Genomic DNA, 16,414 nt, shown 5'->3' with positions numbered 1-16,414 from the left:
TTTTATATTGTTCTTGATACAGTACCATCTCTTGTTTGAGCTTTTGGCTGATTTCATGTTAATGCTAATATGGCTAAAATTCGCTAGCTAGCTAACCAAACTGTAATGATGTATTTGAGACAACAAGTGCTCATTGTCCAAATGCATTTATGTTTTCAATAAACATTGGAGATGAAATATAGTTTACATGTAGCCAACAATCTAAGCCTACCCCGTCTGTTTGACCCCATAGTTGCACACGTGTTGGTTTTGTTGCTAGACAACCAACCCTTTCTATGGCCTAGTGATTATAAGGGTGGTACTGAATTGGTCTTCTATATGATAAAACTCCAAGACTCCAAGTTATAGCTTACACGAATCAATCCACCCACACTGCTGCTATTAAAAGTTTGACACTTCTGGAGATGGAGGGAAGGATTCGAGTTGATAAAGAAAGGGTGGTTTATGTGTATGTTGCTCTGCATTTCCATGACAACAAGCATAAGGGTCATAACCCCGGTCTCCAACTTCGTGCAATAGGCCTACCTCACACACATAGGAGCAACATTCTGCAGTTACATGTTTGAGCTAACGTGAGACACACAGTCTTGCAATAAATGAATTATGCACACACACTGTACCCTGACAGTTAATCATCATAAAGACTCAGTTATGCAAGCAAGCACACACGCACGCTCTCATGCACACACTCACTCACTCACACTCACACACACAGACACACACAGAAAGAGCTGTGAGATTCCTCAGAGCCTGCTGAGTTCGTTGGGGTAGAGTCGTTCTGGTCAATGTCAAGTACAGAGGCTAAGGCTGTTCAGTCTGTGTACTGTGTGCAAGATTGGCTACCCCACATGGTAAACAACACATTACCGCAACATTATATTCAGAATTGACAACATTTGAGACCAAGACACACTACTGTTAACCTTTTAGAAGAGCTCATGCCTTGTGGTGAAGTTGAATGTCTTCATATTATCTTTAAAGGGGTATTCAGCAGTTGCTACATCCATTTTTGGACTTGTAAATGAATGATAATTACCCATTGATTCTTGAAGAATAGAACATATTTAAATGTCCAATGAACTTAGTTCAACTGTCTTACCCCATCAGAAACATCAAATAAGCTTGTTTTACTCCAACACTTTGTAAACCAAAAAAATGTAAACAAACACAATATAGCCTTAAAACATGGTTAAAACTATAATTGTGATATCATGGATGGTCAGTCCTTGCATCCATAGCTTTGTCTATGAATCTGAGAGTTTACATTTCTCCAGCCGCATCCCTCAGCTTTTTACTGAAAAAGGGGCAGGGAAACGCCTTGTTGTTGTTTCTACTGCTGATTGCCACTTTAAAGATACTGTAAGATGATAAGATGGAAATAGTTATAACTCATTCTTTATTGTGCTGATTAATATCAGTAAGATTGACTTTCAGGTTCTCTCTACCAATGACAGAGTGCTGTCAAACGTGTTTTTCCTGTGGCCACCACCCATTGTCTTGGATGAGGGATCTGCATATTGTTAGTGTCTAGGCATGTGTTACAGTGATAAAAGTACTTACCAAACTATAACACTTTACTTGACACCCAGTGCCTTAACACATTATGACATGTTCATAACCATGTCATAATATGTCATAACAGCTGACATAACGTGTCATAACCTGTCATAATATAGTCATAACACTGTCATGACCCATATATTTACAGCTGTTGTGGCATATATTACGTTACTTTATGGTTGGTTATGACTTACATGAGTTTGAGTTAGTTTTTTTTTCCTGCCAAGAAGTTCCCTTTCGTTTGAAAGTTTGTTTCTCACATCCTTTGTCATAAAGTGTATTTTCCCACGAGGGACCAGTACGGAGAAAAAATGTATGAAATGTATGCATTCACTACTGTAAGTCGCTCTGGATAAGAGCGTCTGCTAAATGACTAAAATGTTTTAAAAAATGTACAAAAAAATGTCTACAAGTTATTTAAAATATAGTGAAAAATTACAACTACAACACTGTCATGAAGAATTATGACCATCCTGTGTCACTTTACTTGAACTAAGAAAATACACTTTATGACACTGTCATGAAGCATTATGACCATCCTGTGTCACTTTACTTAGGGTAGCCTAGTGGTTAGAGCGTTGGGCTAGTAACTGAAAGGTTGCAAGTTCGAATCCCCGCGCTGACAAGGTACAAATATGTCGTTCTGCCCCTGAACAAGGCAGTTCCTAGGCCGTCATTGAAAATAAGAATTTGTTCTTAACTGACTTGCCTAGTTAAATAAATGTAACATTTTTTTTGTTACTTGAACTAAGAAAATACACTTCATGACACTGTCAAGAAGCATTATGACCATCCTGTGTCACTTTACTTGAACTAAGAAAATACACTTCATGACAGTGTCAAGAAGCATTATGACCATCCTGTGTCACTTTACTTGAACTAAGAAAATACACTTCATGACACTGTCAAGAAGCATTATGACCATCCTGTGTCACTTTACTTGAACTAAGAAAATACACTTTATGACACTGTCAAGAAGCATTATGCCCATCATAATCATATATGCCAGATAGGCCTATTATGTACCCTTATGTCAGTCATCAGTCAAAAAGAGGGTGTCTTGTCCTGCTCCTGAAAACTGCTCCTGCATTTAACCCAGTCACCAGCAATAGAGCATTGGGGTAGGTGCATGTCTGACATCAATGTGTGCACAATTACAAGGACAATTTTTTGGTAATAATATATATATTTAAAACATAAACATACTGTTGACATGTAGGCTATGGTGTAATGGAATGTTTTGTCTTGTGTGGTAGGTTTTGTGCATTTTGACACTCTTATGTAGGTGTCATAACCAGCCATAAATAGTAGGTTGGTAGGTTTTGTGGGTTTTAACACTCTTATGTAGGTGTCATAACCAGCCATAAAATAACGCAATATATGTCACACAGGTCTAAATATGTGTCATGACAGTGTTATGGCTATATTATAACAGGTTATGTCAGTTGTTATGACAGTTATATCTGTGTCATAACATGTTATGATGCTGGGTATCAAGTAAAGTGTAACCAAACACTATTATAATGAATAATGTTATGAATGCTGTTGCAATGAATGTTGTAATGAATATCTCATTAGAGATGAACTGTCACAATTGTCTGCAACATACATAACTGTTTAAAAAAAATTACCAATATTGGATCGCCTTCGATATGTTTATTAGCCAGGGGGGCTTTCCTTTTCTGATAGTCTCTTACTCCATTAATTTCGTCAATAGTGATCTGTTGGAAAGAAACAGTAAACATTTCAGTGTCAAGACTTCTTCAGTTCGACCTTCAACAACAGACTGAAACACTGAGAGATAATTGGCCTAACCCTCCCACAGAAAACACAGGCATGTACGTGCACACACACACACACACGTTTTGTTCTTCTGTCCTCGTGGGGACATTCAAAATCTTATTTCCCTTAACTCTAACCCATAACCCAAACCCTAAACCTAACTCCTAACCCTAACCACTAACCACTTACCCTAACCCTAATGCTAACCCTAACCCTAATTGTAACCCTAACCCATACACTTAAAATATCCTTTGTATAAACTTAAAATATCCTTTGACATGGACATGTCCCCAAGAGGTAGATTTTTCCTAGTTTTACTATCCTTGTGGGGACTTTTGGGGATTTTAGGTGCCCACAAGGATAGAAGAACCAAACCAAACACACACACCACTTCTCCACCTTGGCTACGAAACGTACATATCATACTAAATGGAGGAAGACAGTTTACGTTTACTATGATACATCTACCCCTGAGTACAGGTTGAGATAGAGGAGGGCCGGGGACGTGGAAAGAAAAAAACTCTAAATTAAAAACGTTTTCTTGGCAAGTAGGTTAATGAAAGGTGTGGTCTGTTTTGTTTTGCCAAAAACGATACTTTTCCGTGTTGCAGATCAAGTCGGTGCTGCCTAGGGACGCTGCTCCGCAGACAGGTGCAAGAGGGATCAACAACCGCTTCACACAGTCCCCTCTGACGGCTTTTGCGCACTGCAGCCACGATTACAAACTCTTCATCCACCATTTTTCTCCAGCGGAGTTTTCTAACTTTTTGGATCTAGAGATGAGTCTATACGGGTCCCAGAGGGGGCTTCATGTCAGCCGCAGTATCGGGTCCAGGCCCGACCTGAGCTGCGGAACTGGACAGTATGCCCAGAGCGAAGTGCACGGTGGTAATGGATATGGACAGGAGTACATGGATGATAATACTTACAGCTACTCAAAGACTTCCATGGGAGGTGGTGGATACGGACAGGGGTAAGAATAGTTTTTTCTTCAGAAGGCCCGTATTGTGCTGAAGGGTACTGGGTTACACAATTTCTTTCACTTGCCCGTATACATTTTAACTAGGCTACAACTCCATTGCCACTGAAGATAAATACAATGGACTATATAACCGTGTCATCTAACACATTATTTCAATCTAGTTCATTATTTTTTTATGTCAAGATCTTGATTTTGTCGGTGGGATAATTATAGGCCTGTGTCGTTGTATATATATAGCCTAGGCTATGGCAGGGGCGAATATTATCTATCTGTGAGTGCCGACCCAGTTAATAATTTATTAGGCATCATTGAGAGGTAATTGTTTCCAAGTTTAACGACCTGCTGTCTCAAACCTTGTGACAACCCCCCCAAAAATACAGAAAATGAACCACACAGCAAATTCTTCAGCGTTAAATCAACACTGACATTTAGTGTTACATTTAACTATGGGCCAGTGTCTAAATGGGTCCACCCTTTTCAGTGTTAAATTAAAACTGTGCTTAAAGCTGACACTGTTACACTTTTTCAGTGTTAAGGAATGAACACTTTTAGGGTTATGCAAATACCACCTCATATAGTATTTTTAACATTAGGAAGTGTATATAGTTTACACCAATGGTGTTATGCTATTAATCATTTTTTTTACAGAAAGTAATCAACATAATACACATTACAGAACTTAATTTAAAAAAAAGAACACTAGGAAGTGTGTATAGTTTGCACCAATGGTGTTGTGCAATTACACCTCATGGTATTTTAACCATTATGCAAATGCAGTGCCTTCAGAAAGTACCCCTTGACTTTTCCCACATAAAAAAACAGACATTTAATATACCTTTGAGCATGGTGAAGTTATTAATTACACTTGGGATGGTGTATCAATACACCTAATCACTACAAAGATACAGGCGTCCTTCCTAACTCAGTTGCCGGAGAGGAAGGAAACCGCTCAGGGATTTCACCATGAGGCCAACTGCATGTAGAGACATGCAGATTTGAATGGCAGTTATAGGAGAAAACTCAGGATGGATCAACAACATTGTAGTTACTCCACAATACTAACCTAAATGACAAAATGAACAGAAGGAAGTCTGTACAGAATATATATTTTTCCAAAACATGCATCTTGTTTGCAATAAGGCACTAAAGTAAAAGTATAAAAAATGTGACAAAGAATGCATTTAAATTAACAGGTGTGCCATGTAAAATGTACATTTCTGGAATTTCTTTCCTTTTTAATGCGTTTGAGGCAATCAGTTGTGTTGTGACAAGGTAGGGGTGGTATACAGCAGATAGCCCTATTTGGTAAAAGACCAAGTCCATATTATAGCAAGAACAGCTCAAATAAGCAAAAAGAAACGACAGTCCATCATTACTTTAAGATATAAAGGTCAGTCTATGCGGAACATTTCAAGAACTTTTAAAGTTTCTTCAAGTGCAGTCGCAAAAACCATCAAGCACTATGATGAAACTGGCTCTCATGAGGGCCACCACAGGAAAGGAAGGCCCAGAGTTACCTCTGCTGCAGAGGATAAGTTCATTAGAGTTACCAGCCTCAGAATATTGCAGCCCAAATAAATGCTTCACAGAGTTCAAGTAACAGACACATCTAAACATCAACTGTTCAGAGGAGACTGCGTGAATCAGGCCTTCATGGTCGAATTGCGGCAAAGAAACCTCTACTAAAGGACACCAATAGGAAGAAGAGACTTGTTTTGGCCAAAATACACGTGCAATGGACATTAGACCCGGTGGAAATCTGTCCTTTGGTCTGATGAGTCCAAACTTGAGATTTTTGGTTCCAACCACCATGTCTTTGTGAGATGCAGTGTAGGGTTCCCACCGTGAAGCATGGAGGAGGAGATGTGATTGTGTGGGGGTGCTTTGTTGGTAACACTGTCGGTGATGTATTTAGAATTCAAGGCTCACTTGAGCAGCATGGCTACCACAACATTTTGCAGCGATACTCCAGCCCATCTAGTTTGGGCTTAGTGGGACTATCATTTGTTTTTCAACAAGACAATGACCCAACGCACCTCCAGGCTGTGTAAGGGCAGATTTACCAAGAAGGAGAGTGATGGCTGCATCAGATGACCTGGCCTCAACAATCACCTGACCACCCAATTGAGATGGTTTGGGATGAGTTGGACCACAGAGTGAAGGAAAAGCAGCCAACAAGTGCTCAGCATGTGGGAACTCCTTCAAGACTGTTGGAAATGCATTCCAGGTGAAGCTGGTTGAGAGAATGAGAACAGTGTCCAAAGCTGTCATCAAGGCAAAGCGTGGCTGCTTTGAAGAATCTCAAATATAAAACATATTTTGATTTGTTTAACACTTTTTTGGTTACTAATTGTTTCCATATGTGTTATTTCATAATTGTGATGTCTTAGTAAAAACAAAGAAAAACCCTTGAACGAGTAGGTGTGTCCAAACATTTCTTTGGTACTGTATGTAAATTAGATACCTTTGTACTTCATTTTGAATAAATGAGCAAACATTTCTAAAAACATGTTTTCACTTTGTCATCATGGGGTACTGTGTGAAAGATGGGTGAGACAAAAATACATGTAACATTTTTTTTTATTCAGGCTGTAACACAACAAAATGTGGAATAAATCACAGGGTATGAATACCTTCTGAAGACAATGTATGTCTGTATCTCTTGACAAGGTCACTTGTGTTGGATTAAGGACATTACAATAATGTTTACGAGTCTTTAGTGCCACATGCTCTTATATAAGCATGTACAAAGACTTCAGAACTAGTAGCAGACATGCTCAAACTTTAATAAACATAACCAAAGAGCACTTCAACTGGTACAACACTTCCACTCACATGTGGCCAAAAACAATTCATTCAAAGCCACATCCCCACCAAGCCACGGCTCCAATATAATTTCCCAGTGTGCCTTGCCTTTTCGAGTGAATTGTTGAGTTACCACCCATGACTGTATTTGTTAGTGACAGAGACATGCTGGTTGAAATCATACATTTTCAGTCCTATGGACTGAATATTCACCCATGAAAGAAATAAACATGTTATATAATGTTAGAACTAATGCATAAATATTGCATGTCAAATTGGCTAGCAAGCTAATAGCAGATCACGTCAATATGGCTAGTTAACGGGCTATGATCATAAACAGCATGCAGTTACTTGCTGTATAACTCTAATGACAGAGCTAAATGTGGAATAATCGGTTATGTGTTTCTGACTATACTCTTCAAGAGGTGATGATATTAAAACCAAGTAGTTGTCAATGGTTTTAGTGGACCTGGGGGTCGTCTCCTTGTTCCCCCAGCAGCAAAATTGAACGCTCTGAACCGTATTGTGACATTTTATTGATATCAACCTATACAATTCTATAGTCTACAGTATAGAGGTTATGGTTATAGTTGAATATGTCTGCGACTACACAGGCAGCCCAATTCTGATATTTTTTCCCACCAATTGGTCTTTTTGACAATCACATCAGATCTTTTCACATCAGATCTTTTTCAGAGCTGATCTGATTGGTCAAAATACCAATTAGTGGGGACAAGAAGATCAAAATTGGGCTCCCTGTGTAAATGCAGCCTCTGTGTTGTTGTGTTGCAAATGGCATAGGGAAAATGTCCCCACATTTCCCCTTTGTCTATCCCTGCACTCATGCTCAATTCACCCAGGGCATAGCGGCATCATCCTCGGATAACTAAAGACTTGCTAATTGCTACACTAAGATAATAACTCATTACAGTAAACCTTTGGGATCATTGATGTACCGGTACATAGCAGAAAGTGTAATTGATGATGGGGATATTGATGATGATGCTGATTACAATGTTGTTGTTTGATGATGAAGATGATAATGATAATGATGTTTATATTATCGATGATGTTGACATATATACCGATAACAATAACGATAATCATGAAACTACTTTAAATGCCAAGTTAAAAGTGACAGTTAACAAAGTTTTGGTTTTAAAAACACTTAAAAACTCAAGGCAGGGCAGGGGAATGCAACAGAAACGGCGATAGTTGATATGCGTCTACCTCTGACTTAAACTGCTCCAGGCTAACCCCTGTTACATGCAGGTCCTAGGCCTCAGATAGCCTGTAACGCAACGCAACCACACAACTTGTTTGCAAAATATTATTTGATAGACTGGTACCCTAACATTGACCGGTTGGATTACAGTAAGATGTTGATTATAACCCTCCCCTCCATGTCTCCTACAGACAGTTCCCCCTCAGTGGCCTCCACCAGAAGGCCTACATCCTGCAGGGCCAGTGTCAGGACTACCTGAGGGAAGCAGAACACTACCTACAGGCTGTAAGTCACTACCCACCGTAGATATATAACAACAGTGTTCTATTTAGTTCTGTACTTCATGTCCTGTCTGCTTTGAGATACTGGCTTTGGTCATGATGTTAGTCTAAGTACAGTTAGTCTCATGTCTGGCAACGGTAAATGTAATCAGACACTCTGATTAAGACATGTACTGCACCTGTAGACTGAGGTATGAAAGCTAAGATTACTATACCAATCCTGCAACCAAGCCCCCCCCTGACTTGCTTTTGTGGAATTGTGGTGTGTTAGTACAAGTAGGTCTATGCATTTAATCAGCAGAAGAACATGACTGTTAGGTTTCTTAAAGGGATACTGCGCGATTTTCAACTTAGGCGTTTACCTAGTTACCCAGAATCAGATGAACTCAATGATGCCATTTGCATGTCTCTACGTGCAGTGTGAAAGAAGTTACAGGTAGTTTTGTGAGCTAAAGCTAACGAGAGCTAGCAAAATGACTGGAAGTCTACCGGTACAGCGAGTATGACCAAAGTCTCGCACTATCCCTTTAAATGTCGGGTTTATTATATTCAAGTAATGAGATGATCCATAGCAGGTCATTAGACTGGACACACTCACTCTGATGATGAGTCTTCACAGCTGTGTGTCTGCGGTTGGCTAAGGCATTTGTGAAACATGCTCTGTCAGGTGTGACTTCGCCCTTCCGCTTCATGTGCGCAGAAGATCTTAAAACAGCTTTTAATTCCTTTCAGCCTGTCAAGCCACGTCTTATCAGAATCATGTCAGATTATATTTCGCATCTGTCTCTGCCATATTTGGCACGTTCAGCATGTTCGTGCAGGCGTCATCGACTCAGCATGTGTGCGTTCTGGTCACAGAATGTACTCTTTTAACTATTAAAGTACACTACTGTGCCAACAGTCAATTAGCCTGCAGATAGAAGCAATCCGGACAGAAAGATTATGCATTGCATCCTCATGATCTATACATTATGGTCCTATCTTTAACTGGGTCTTGAACTGAAGGATTTACCTGACTGAATATAGTCTACCGTATTCTCGTTTGAGAAACCAAGAACGGCAAGTTGAGGCTAGACTGAACATAATGTGCAAAGCCATAATGTGTGTCTGACATTTCCCTGTGTGTCCTGCAGGGCGGCGATTCTGGGCGCGGCACAGCGGAGGCAGATCACTACATGGCCATGGCCAGAGAGACCATAGGGCAGCTGAAGGCATGTGCTCTGGACCTCAGACAGATGGGACAACCCAACGACAGCGTGGTCCGAAGGTTAGACACGCTATGAGATGACCACCACTACCGCATACAGATAAACCAATATCCATTCTCCTTGTTTCTCTCTCTATTCCCCGTTCCCTCTCACTGTTTCAGGTCAGATATGCGAACAGATGACTAATATTGCTCCGCACAATATACCTCTCCTTCACTTCTCTCTCTTTCCCTTTTTCCTCTACACTGTTAGGGTTACGCAGGTGTTCACGTGTTTCTTTTATTATTTATGTCATCTTATTTTACCAGGTAAGTTGACTGAGGACAAATGATATTTTACAGCAAAGACCTGGGGAAGAGTTTCAGGAAGAGTTTAACATTGACATTCGCTCCCCCTTCTCTCCCCCCTCCCCCCTCCATAGTGTGGAGATGTGTAGGGACCAGTTGACGGGAGTCCACATGGCCATAAACGGGACCATGCAGAGGCGGCGCCGGGGGAGCCGGGGGAGCCGGGGGAGTGGCGCTTGGGAGGAAGCTGGGCGGAGCGTTAACGAGGCCATGGCCTGGATTGGACACCAGAAGGTAAGGAGAACCACACCCTACAGGACAGATGTGTAATGCCCGTGTAGGAAGGCATATGCTACGGGATTGCATAATATTATTGCTGCCACCTGTTCCCCTTCAGAAGAACTGCATGCAGTCATATGTGTAATGCCAGTGCAGGAATACATATGGTACATATGAGTTACATACGATTGCACAACGTCAATGTTGTATACCTGCAACCTGCCAGGAAGATGTAATACATTTATTTTTAGTATTTTTCAATGCTCTATATGGACATTAACATGTTGCACTTACCGGTAGACATATTTTTTAATGTGAGACAAAAATGGTTCTGACAACGTGTTGGAAAAACACCCCAGGTTCATTTTGTATTAAAGTCATCATTTTGAAACACTTGACTCTTTGACACTTTGGGAATTTTCTCCATTCCCCCACACATACAGTGGCAAGAAAAAGTATGTGAACCCTTTGTAATTACCTGGACTTCTGCATAAATTGGTCAAAAAATTTGATCTGATCGTCATTTAAGTCACAACAATAGACAAACACAGTCTGCTTAAACTAATAAAACACAAACAATTATACGTTTTCATGTCTTTATTGAACACACCGTGTAAACATTCACAGTGCAGGGTGGAAAAAGTATGTGAACCATTGGATTTAATAACTGGGTGACCCTCCTTTGGCAGCAATAACCTCAACCAAATGTTTTCTGTAGTTGCGGATCAGACCTGCCCAATGGTCAGGAGGAATTTTGGACCATTCTTTTTTTTAAAACTGTTTCAGTTCAGCAATATTCTTGGGATGTCTGGTGTGAACCGCTCTCTTGAGGTCTTGCCACAGCATCTCAATCGGGTTGAGGTCAGGACTCTGACTGGGCCACTCCAGAAGGCATATTTTCTTCTGTTGCAGCCATTCTGTTGTTGATTTACTTCTGTGTTTTAGATCGTTGTCCTGTTGCATCACCCAACTTCTGTTGAGCTTCAATTGGCAGACAGATAGCCTAACATTCTTATGCAAAATGTCTTGATAAACTTGGAAATTCATTTTTCCGTTGATGATAGCAAGCTGTCCAGGCCCTAAGGCAGCAAAGCAGCCCCAAACCATGATGCTCCCTCCACTGTACTTTACAGTTGGGAGGAAGTTTTGGTGTTGGTGTGCTGTGCCTTTTTTTTTCTCCACACATAGTGTTGTGTGTTCCTTCCAAACAACTCAACTGTAGTTTCATCTGTCCACAGAATATTTTGCCAGTAATGCTGTGGGACATCCGGCTGCTCTTTTGCGAACTTCAGACGTGCAGCAATTTCTTTTTGGGACAGTAGTGGCTTCTTCCGTGGTATCCTCCCATGAACACCATTCTTGTTTAGTGATTTACGTATCGTCGACTCGTCAACAGAGATGTTAGCATGTTCCAGAGATTTCTGTAAGTCTTTAGCTGACACTCTAGGATTCTTCTTAACCTCAATGAGCATTCTGCTATGTGCTCTTGCAGTCATCTTTGCAGGACGGCCACTCCTGGGGAGAGTAGCAACAGTGCTGAACTTTCTCCATTTACAGAAAATTTGTCTTACCGTGGACTGATGAACATTAAGGCTTTTAGATATACTTTTGTAACCCTTTCCAGCTTTATGCAAGTCGACAATTCTTAATCTTGGGTCTTCCGAGATCTTTTTTGTTTGAGGCATGGTTCACATCAGGCAATGCTTCTTGTGAATAGCAAACTCAAATTTTGTGAGTGTTTTTTATAGGACAGGGCAGCTCTAACCAACATCTACAATCTCGTCTCACTGATTGGACTCCAGGTTAGCTGACTCCTGGCTACAATTAGCTTTTGGAGAAGTCATTAGCCTAGGGGCTCACATACTTTTTCCAACCTACACTGTGAATGTTTAAATTATGTATTCAATATAGACAAGAAAAATACAATCATTTGTGAATTATTAGTTTAAGCAGACTGTGTTTGTCTATTGTTGTGGCTTAGATGAAGATCAGATCAAATTTTATGACCAATTTATGCAGAAATCCAGATCATTCCAAAGGGTTCACATAATTTTTCTTCCCACTGTACATTAATTGGTTAGTCCTGAAGGGCAGGTGTGTGTCTGAGAGGTCAGTGCAGATAACACACTGACACTCAAACTTCATTTAGATCTGAATTCACCTGAAATGGCACACACACAATCACACGCAGTACTGTAATAGTCTTAAAGTAACCTTAACCCTCCTACTGCAATGTACAGTTATCACAACCACAGGTGATATATGTCATCCTTGCTATTGAACACCTTCCACTGCCAGCTTTTTGAAACTGGAGAACGAACAGAAAGGATAGAGCAGGTTGTGTTGGCGGTTATGCCTGCTTTGTCACTTGTACACACATGCAGAAGTCACGGTCGAGGCTAGACGTAGTGTAACTGTATGTTAAGCATTGTACCAAGTTGAATACTGTGTACACGCACACTCATATTATGCAACCCCCTCTGCTCAAACCAATGTGAAAGCTAGGCTATGTTCTGGTCTTAGTGGCTCAGACTCCCTGTCTATTGGGGAATTCCTGACATACCATATTTTCTTCTTGGTTGGTTTTTAGTGTTAGGCTTACAGAGGGTAATCGTTTACCGTACTTCACACTACTAGCGTGGGAGCCTGTTCTAGCATGGGAGCCTTCTCCCGATGGTTGAGCTGTGTGTGTGTTGTGGTTGAGGGTGTATTTGTGTTGTGGTTAAGGTGTGTGTGTGTGTGTGTGTGTGTGTGTGTGTGTGTGTGTGTGTGTGTGTGTGTGTGTGTGTGTGTGTGTGTGTGTGTGTGTGTGTGTGTGTGTGTGTGTGTGTGTGTTGTGGTTAAGATGTGTATTTGTGTTATGGTTAAGGTGTGTGTTGTGGTTGTGAAGTTACAATGTATTTGACATGTAGTTATAACGTATTTGACATGTAGTTATAACATATTTGACATGTAGTTATAATGTATTTGAGATGTAGTTATAATGCATTTGAGATGTAGTTATAACGTATTTGACATGTAGTTATAATGTATTTGAGATGTAGTTGTAATGTTAGTTGTAATGTATTTGACATGTAGTTATAATGTATTTGACATGTAGTTATAATGTATTTGACATGTAGTTATAATGTTTTTGACATGTAGTTATAATGTATTTGAGATGTAGTTATAATGGGATCGTAATGTGTTTGTATTCCAGCATCTGATAGAGACCTCTCAGTGGGGAGATAACTCTGCAGACATTGAGCAGCAGCTGATCAGCCACAGGAAGTTCCACAGCTCGATACAGAGAAGCCCCGAGGTGGACAAGGCCAAGGTTGAACTGGTGGGTACGCACATACACACACACACACACCTGTCACAAACACAGACACAGTTACTTTCACACTGTCTCTCATACACATTCTATTTCTGGGAGTGTGTTTGTGTGTGATTCTGAATGAGTGTGTGTGATTGTCTCTCAGTGTTTGTGTGTTCTTCCCTACAGATTAAGAAAGGAGACAAGGCCAACCAGTATGCTCTGGATCAGGAATGGGACACGCTGCAGGTGACAGAGGCTCTGGGGAAAACACACATACACACCCCTGCATTATTGTATAATACGTTTGTTGTACCATTATATTATCTTAGGTTTGTGTTGTACATGTTTGTTTTCATTTGTCTGTCTATGTTAGTCATGCCACAATGGATTTGTGACTTTATTGATTGTCCCTAACTATTGATGAGTCTCACCATGTTTCTCGCTCTGTCAGAAAATGTCTCATGGTCGTAGCAGCCAGCTGAGGGAGATGCAGCAGATCATTGAGGCGATCAGTAGACAGATCATGTGGGTGAACGTGAGAGAGGAGGAGGAGCTGGTGTTTGACTGGGGGGACAAGAACATCGACCTCTACATCCCCAAGAAGCAGGAGAGCTACTCGGTAAGGACTGGGTCAAGGGTTAAAGGTCAAGGGTCAAAGGGGGGAAGTGTCACAGTGGGAGGGCGGAGAGGCTAATTGATGATTCCCATAGAGGCCATACAGGCTGGCTGCATCCCAAATCGAACCCGATTCCCTATATAGTGCACTACTTTTGACCAGGGCCCTGCACTAATGTAGGGAATATGGTGACATTTGGGACCCAAACTAGCTGTAATTGTTCCTGATCATTGGTAATGTTTATTAAACTGTTGAGGACAGACGTTCCGCTAGCGGAACCCCGTTCCGCCTGCGGAACCCCTAGCCAACAGCCAATGGCATCGCACGGCGCGAAATACAAAATCAACTAAAATACCACAATTCAATTTTCTCAAACAATCAACTATTTTACACAATTTTAAAGATAAGACTCTCGTTAATCTAACCACATTGTCCAATTTCAAAAAGGCTGTACAGCGAAAGCAAAACATTAGATTATGTTAGGAGAGTACATAGACACAAATAATCACACAGCCATTTTCCAAGCAAGCATATTTGTCACATAAACCCAAACCACAGCTAAATGCAGCATTAAACTTTGATGATCTTCATCAGAGGACACTCCTCGGACATTATGTTATACAATACATGCATGTTTTGTTCAATCAAGTTCATATTTATATCAAAAAACAGCTTTTTACATTAGCATGTGATGTTCAGAACTAGCATACCCACCGAAACATCCGGTGATTTTACTAAATTACTCATGATAAATGTTGACAAAATACATAACAACTATTTTAAGAATTATAGATACAGAACTCCTTTATGCAATCGCTATGTCCGATTTTAAAATAGCTTTTTCGGAGAAAGCACATTTTGCAATATTCTGAGTACAAAGCTCGGCCATCACAGGCTAGCTAATTTGACACCCACCAAGTTTGGGGCTCACTAAGCTCAGAATTACTATTAGAAAAATTGGATTACCTTTGCTGTTCTTCGTCAGAATGCACTCCCAGGACTTCTACTTCAACAACAAATGTTGTTTTGGTTCCAAATAATCCATAGTTATATCCAAATAGTTCCATTTTGTTTGTGCGTTCAGGTCACTATCCGAAGGGTGACGCGCGAGCGCATTTCGTGACAAAAAAATTCAAAATATTCCATTACCGTACTTAGAAGCATGTCAAACACTGTTTAAAATCAATTTTTATGCTATTTTTCTCGTAAAATAGCGATAATATTCCAACCGGGCAACGTTGTATTCATTCAAAGGCTGAAAGAAAAAAATGGAGAAGTCTCGTGACCGCGCATCTACAGTCTCACTGTCCCCAGGCTGACCACTCACAAACAGAGCTGCTGTACTTTGCGCAGAGACAGCAGACACCCCATTCCACTTTCTGGCGGCGTTAGAGAGCCAATGGAAGCCTTAGAAAGTGTCACGTTACAGCACAGATGCTGTAATGTCGATAGAGATGCAACAGAAGGACAACAAATTGTCAGACAGGGCACTTCCTGTATGGAATCTTCTCAGGTTTTGGCCTGCCATATGAGTTCTGTTATACTCACAGACACCATTCAAACAGTTTTAGAAACTTTAGAGTGTTTTCTATCCAAATAATTATATGCATATTCTAGTTTCTGGGCAGGAGTTGTAACCAGATTAAATCGGGTTTGTTTTTTATCCGGCCGTGAAAATACTGCCCCCTATCCCAAAGAAGTTAATCTCTAGTCCCGTGACTGGCACGTCTAGTGTATTGTGTGTCTGTATATCATTATGTGATGTTAATCTGTTTTGCATTATGTACCCTAGGGAAGTATAATGCCAATTGCCAAACCTCTGACACTTGTGCAATGAAACCACATATCATTCTTCAGTCCCAATGGGTCCCCAGGGCCTAACAGTCATTCTATCTCTCCAGTTTTGCCATAACTGTGTTGTCTGTAAACTGTTGTTTTTCTCTGTCAGAAACTGATGAGTGCCCTGGAGGAGAAGGAGAAGGACCTGAATAAACTGAAGCTGAAAGTGGACAGCCTTCTGAAGAACCCCCACCCTGCCTCTGACAAGATCGAGGTTAGGAGATGTCTGTCTAGAAGAATATCTATTTG

General features: G+C 40.6%; 1 protein-coding gene across 2 annotated transcripts in view; it reads left to right on the top strand.

Moving 5' to 3' along the window:
- The first annotated feature begins 3,788 nt into the window (after positions 1-3,788).
- The window catches only part of LOC115192284 (desmoplakin), a 37,270-nt gene continuing 24,644 nt past the window's right edge, over positions 3,789-16,414 (top strand). The window contains exons 1-8 of one of the 2 annotated variants that reach the window (XM_029750599.1): positions 3,789-4,315; positions 8,546-8,639; positions 9,769-9,902; positions 10,265-10,424; positions 13,609-13,734; positions 13,897-13,956; positions 14,162-14,329; positions 16,275-16,379. In XM_029750599.1, coding sequence (XP_029606459.1) covers positions 4,122-4,315; positions 8,546-8,639; positions 9,769-9,902; positions 10,265-10,424; positions 13,609-13,734; positions 13,897-13,956; positions 14,162-14,329; positions 16,275-16,379 — 1,041 coding nt within the window. In that variant the 5' untranslated portion in view covers positions 3,789-4,121. The remainder of the gene's footprint in view (positions 4,316-8,545; positions 8,640-9,768; positions 9,903-10,264; positions 10,425-13,608; positions 13,735-13,896; positions 13,957-14,161; positions 14,330-16,274; positions 16,380-16,414) is intronic. The other variant, XM_029750600.1, reaches the window with a different exon arrangement.

The sequence above is a fragment of the Salmo trutta genome, chromosome 4, assembly GCF_901001165.1.
Source record: "Salmo trutta chromosome 4, fSalTru1.1, whole genome shotgun sequence".
In the NCBI taxonomy this organism is placed as follows: domain Eukaryota; kingdom Metazoa; phylum Chordata; class Actinopteri; order Salmoniformes; family Salmonidae; genus Salmo; species Salmo trutta.
This window is presented reverse-complemented; position numbering and strand designations above follow the sequence as displayed.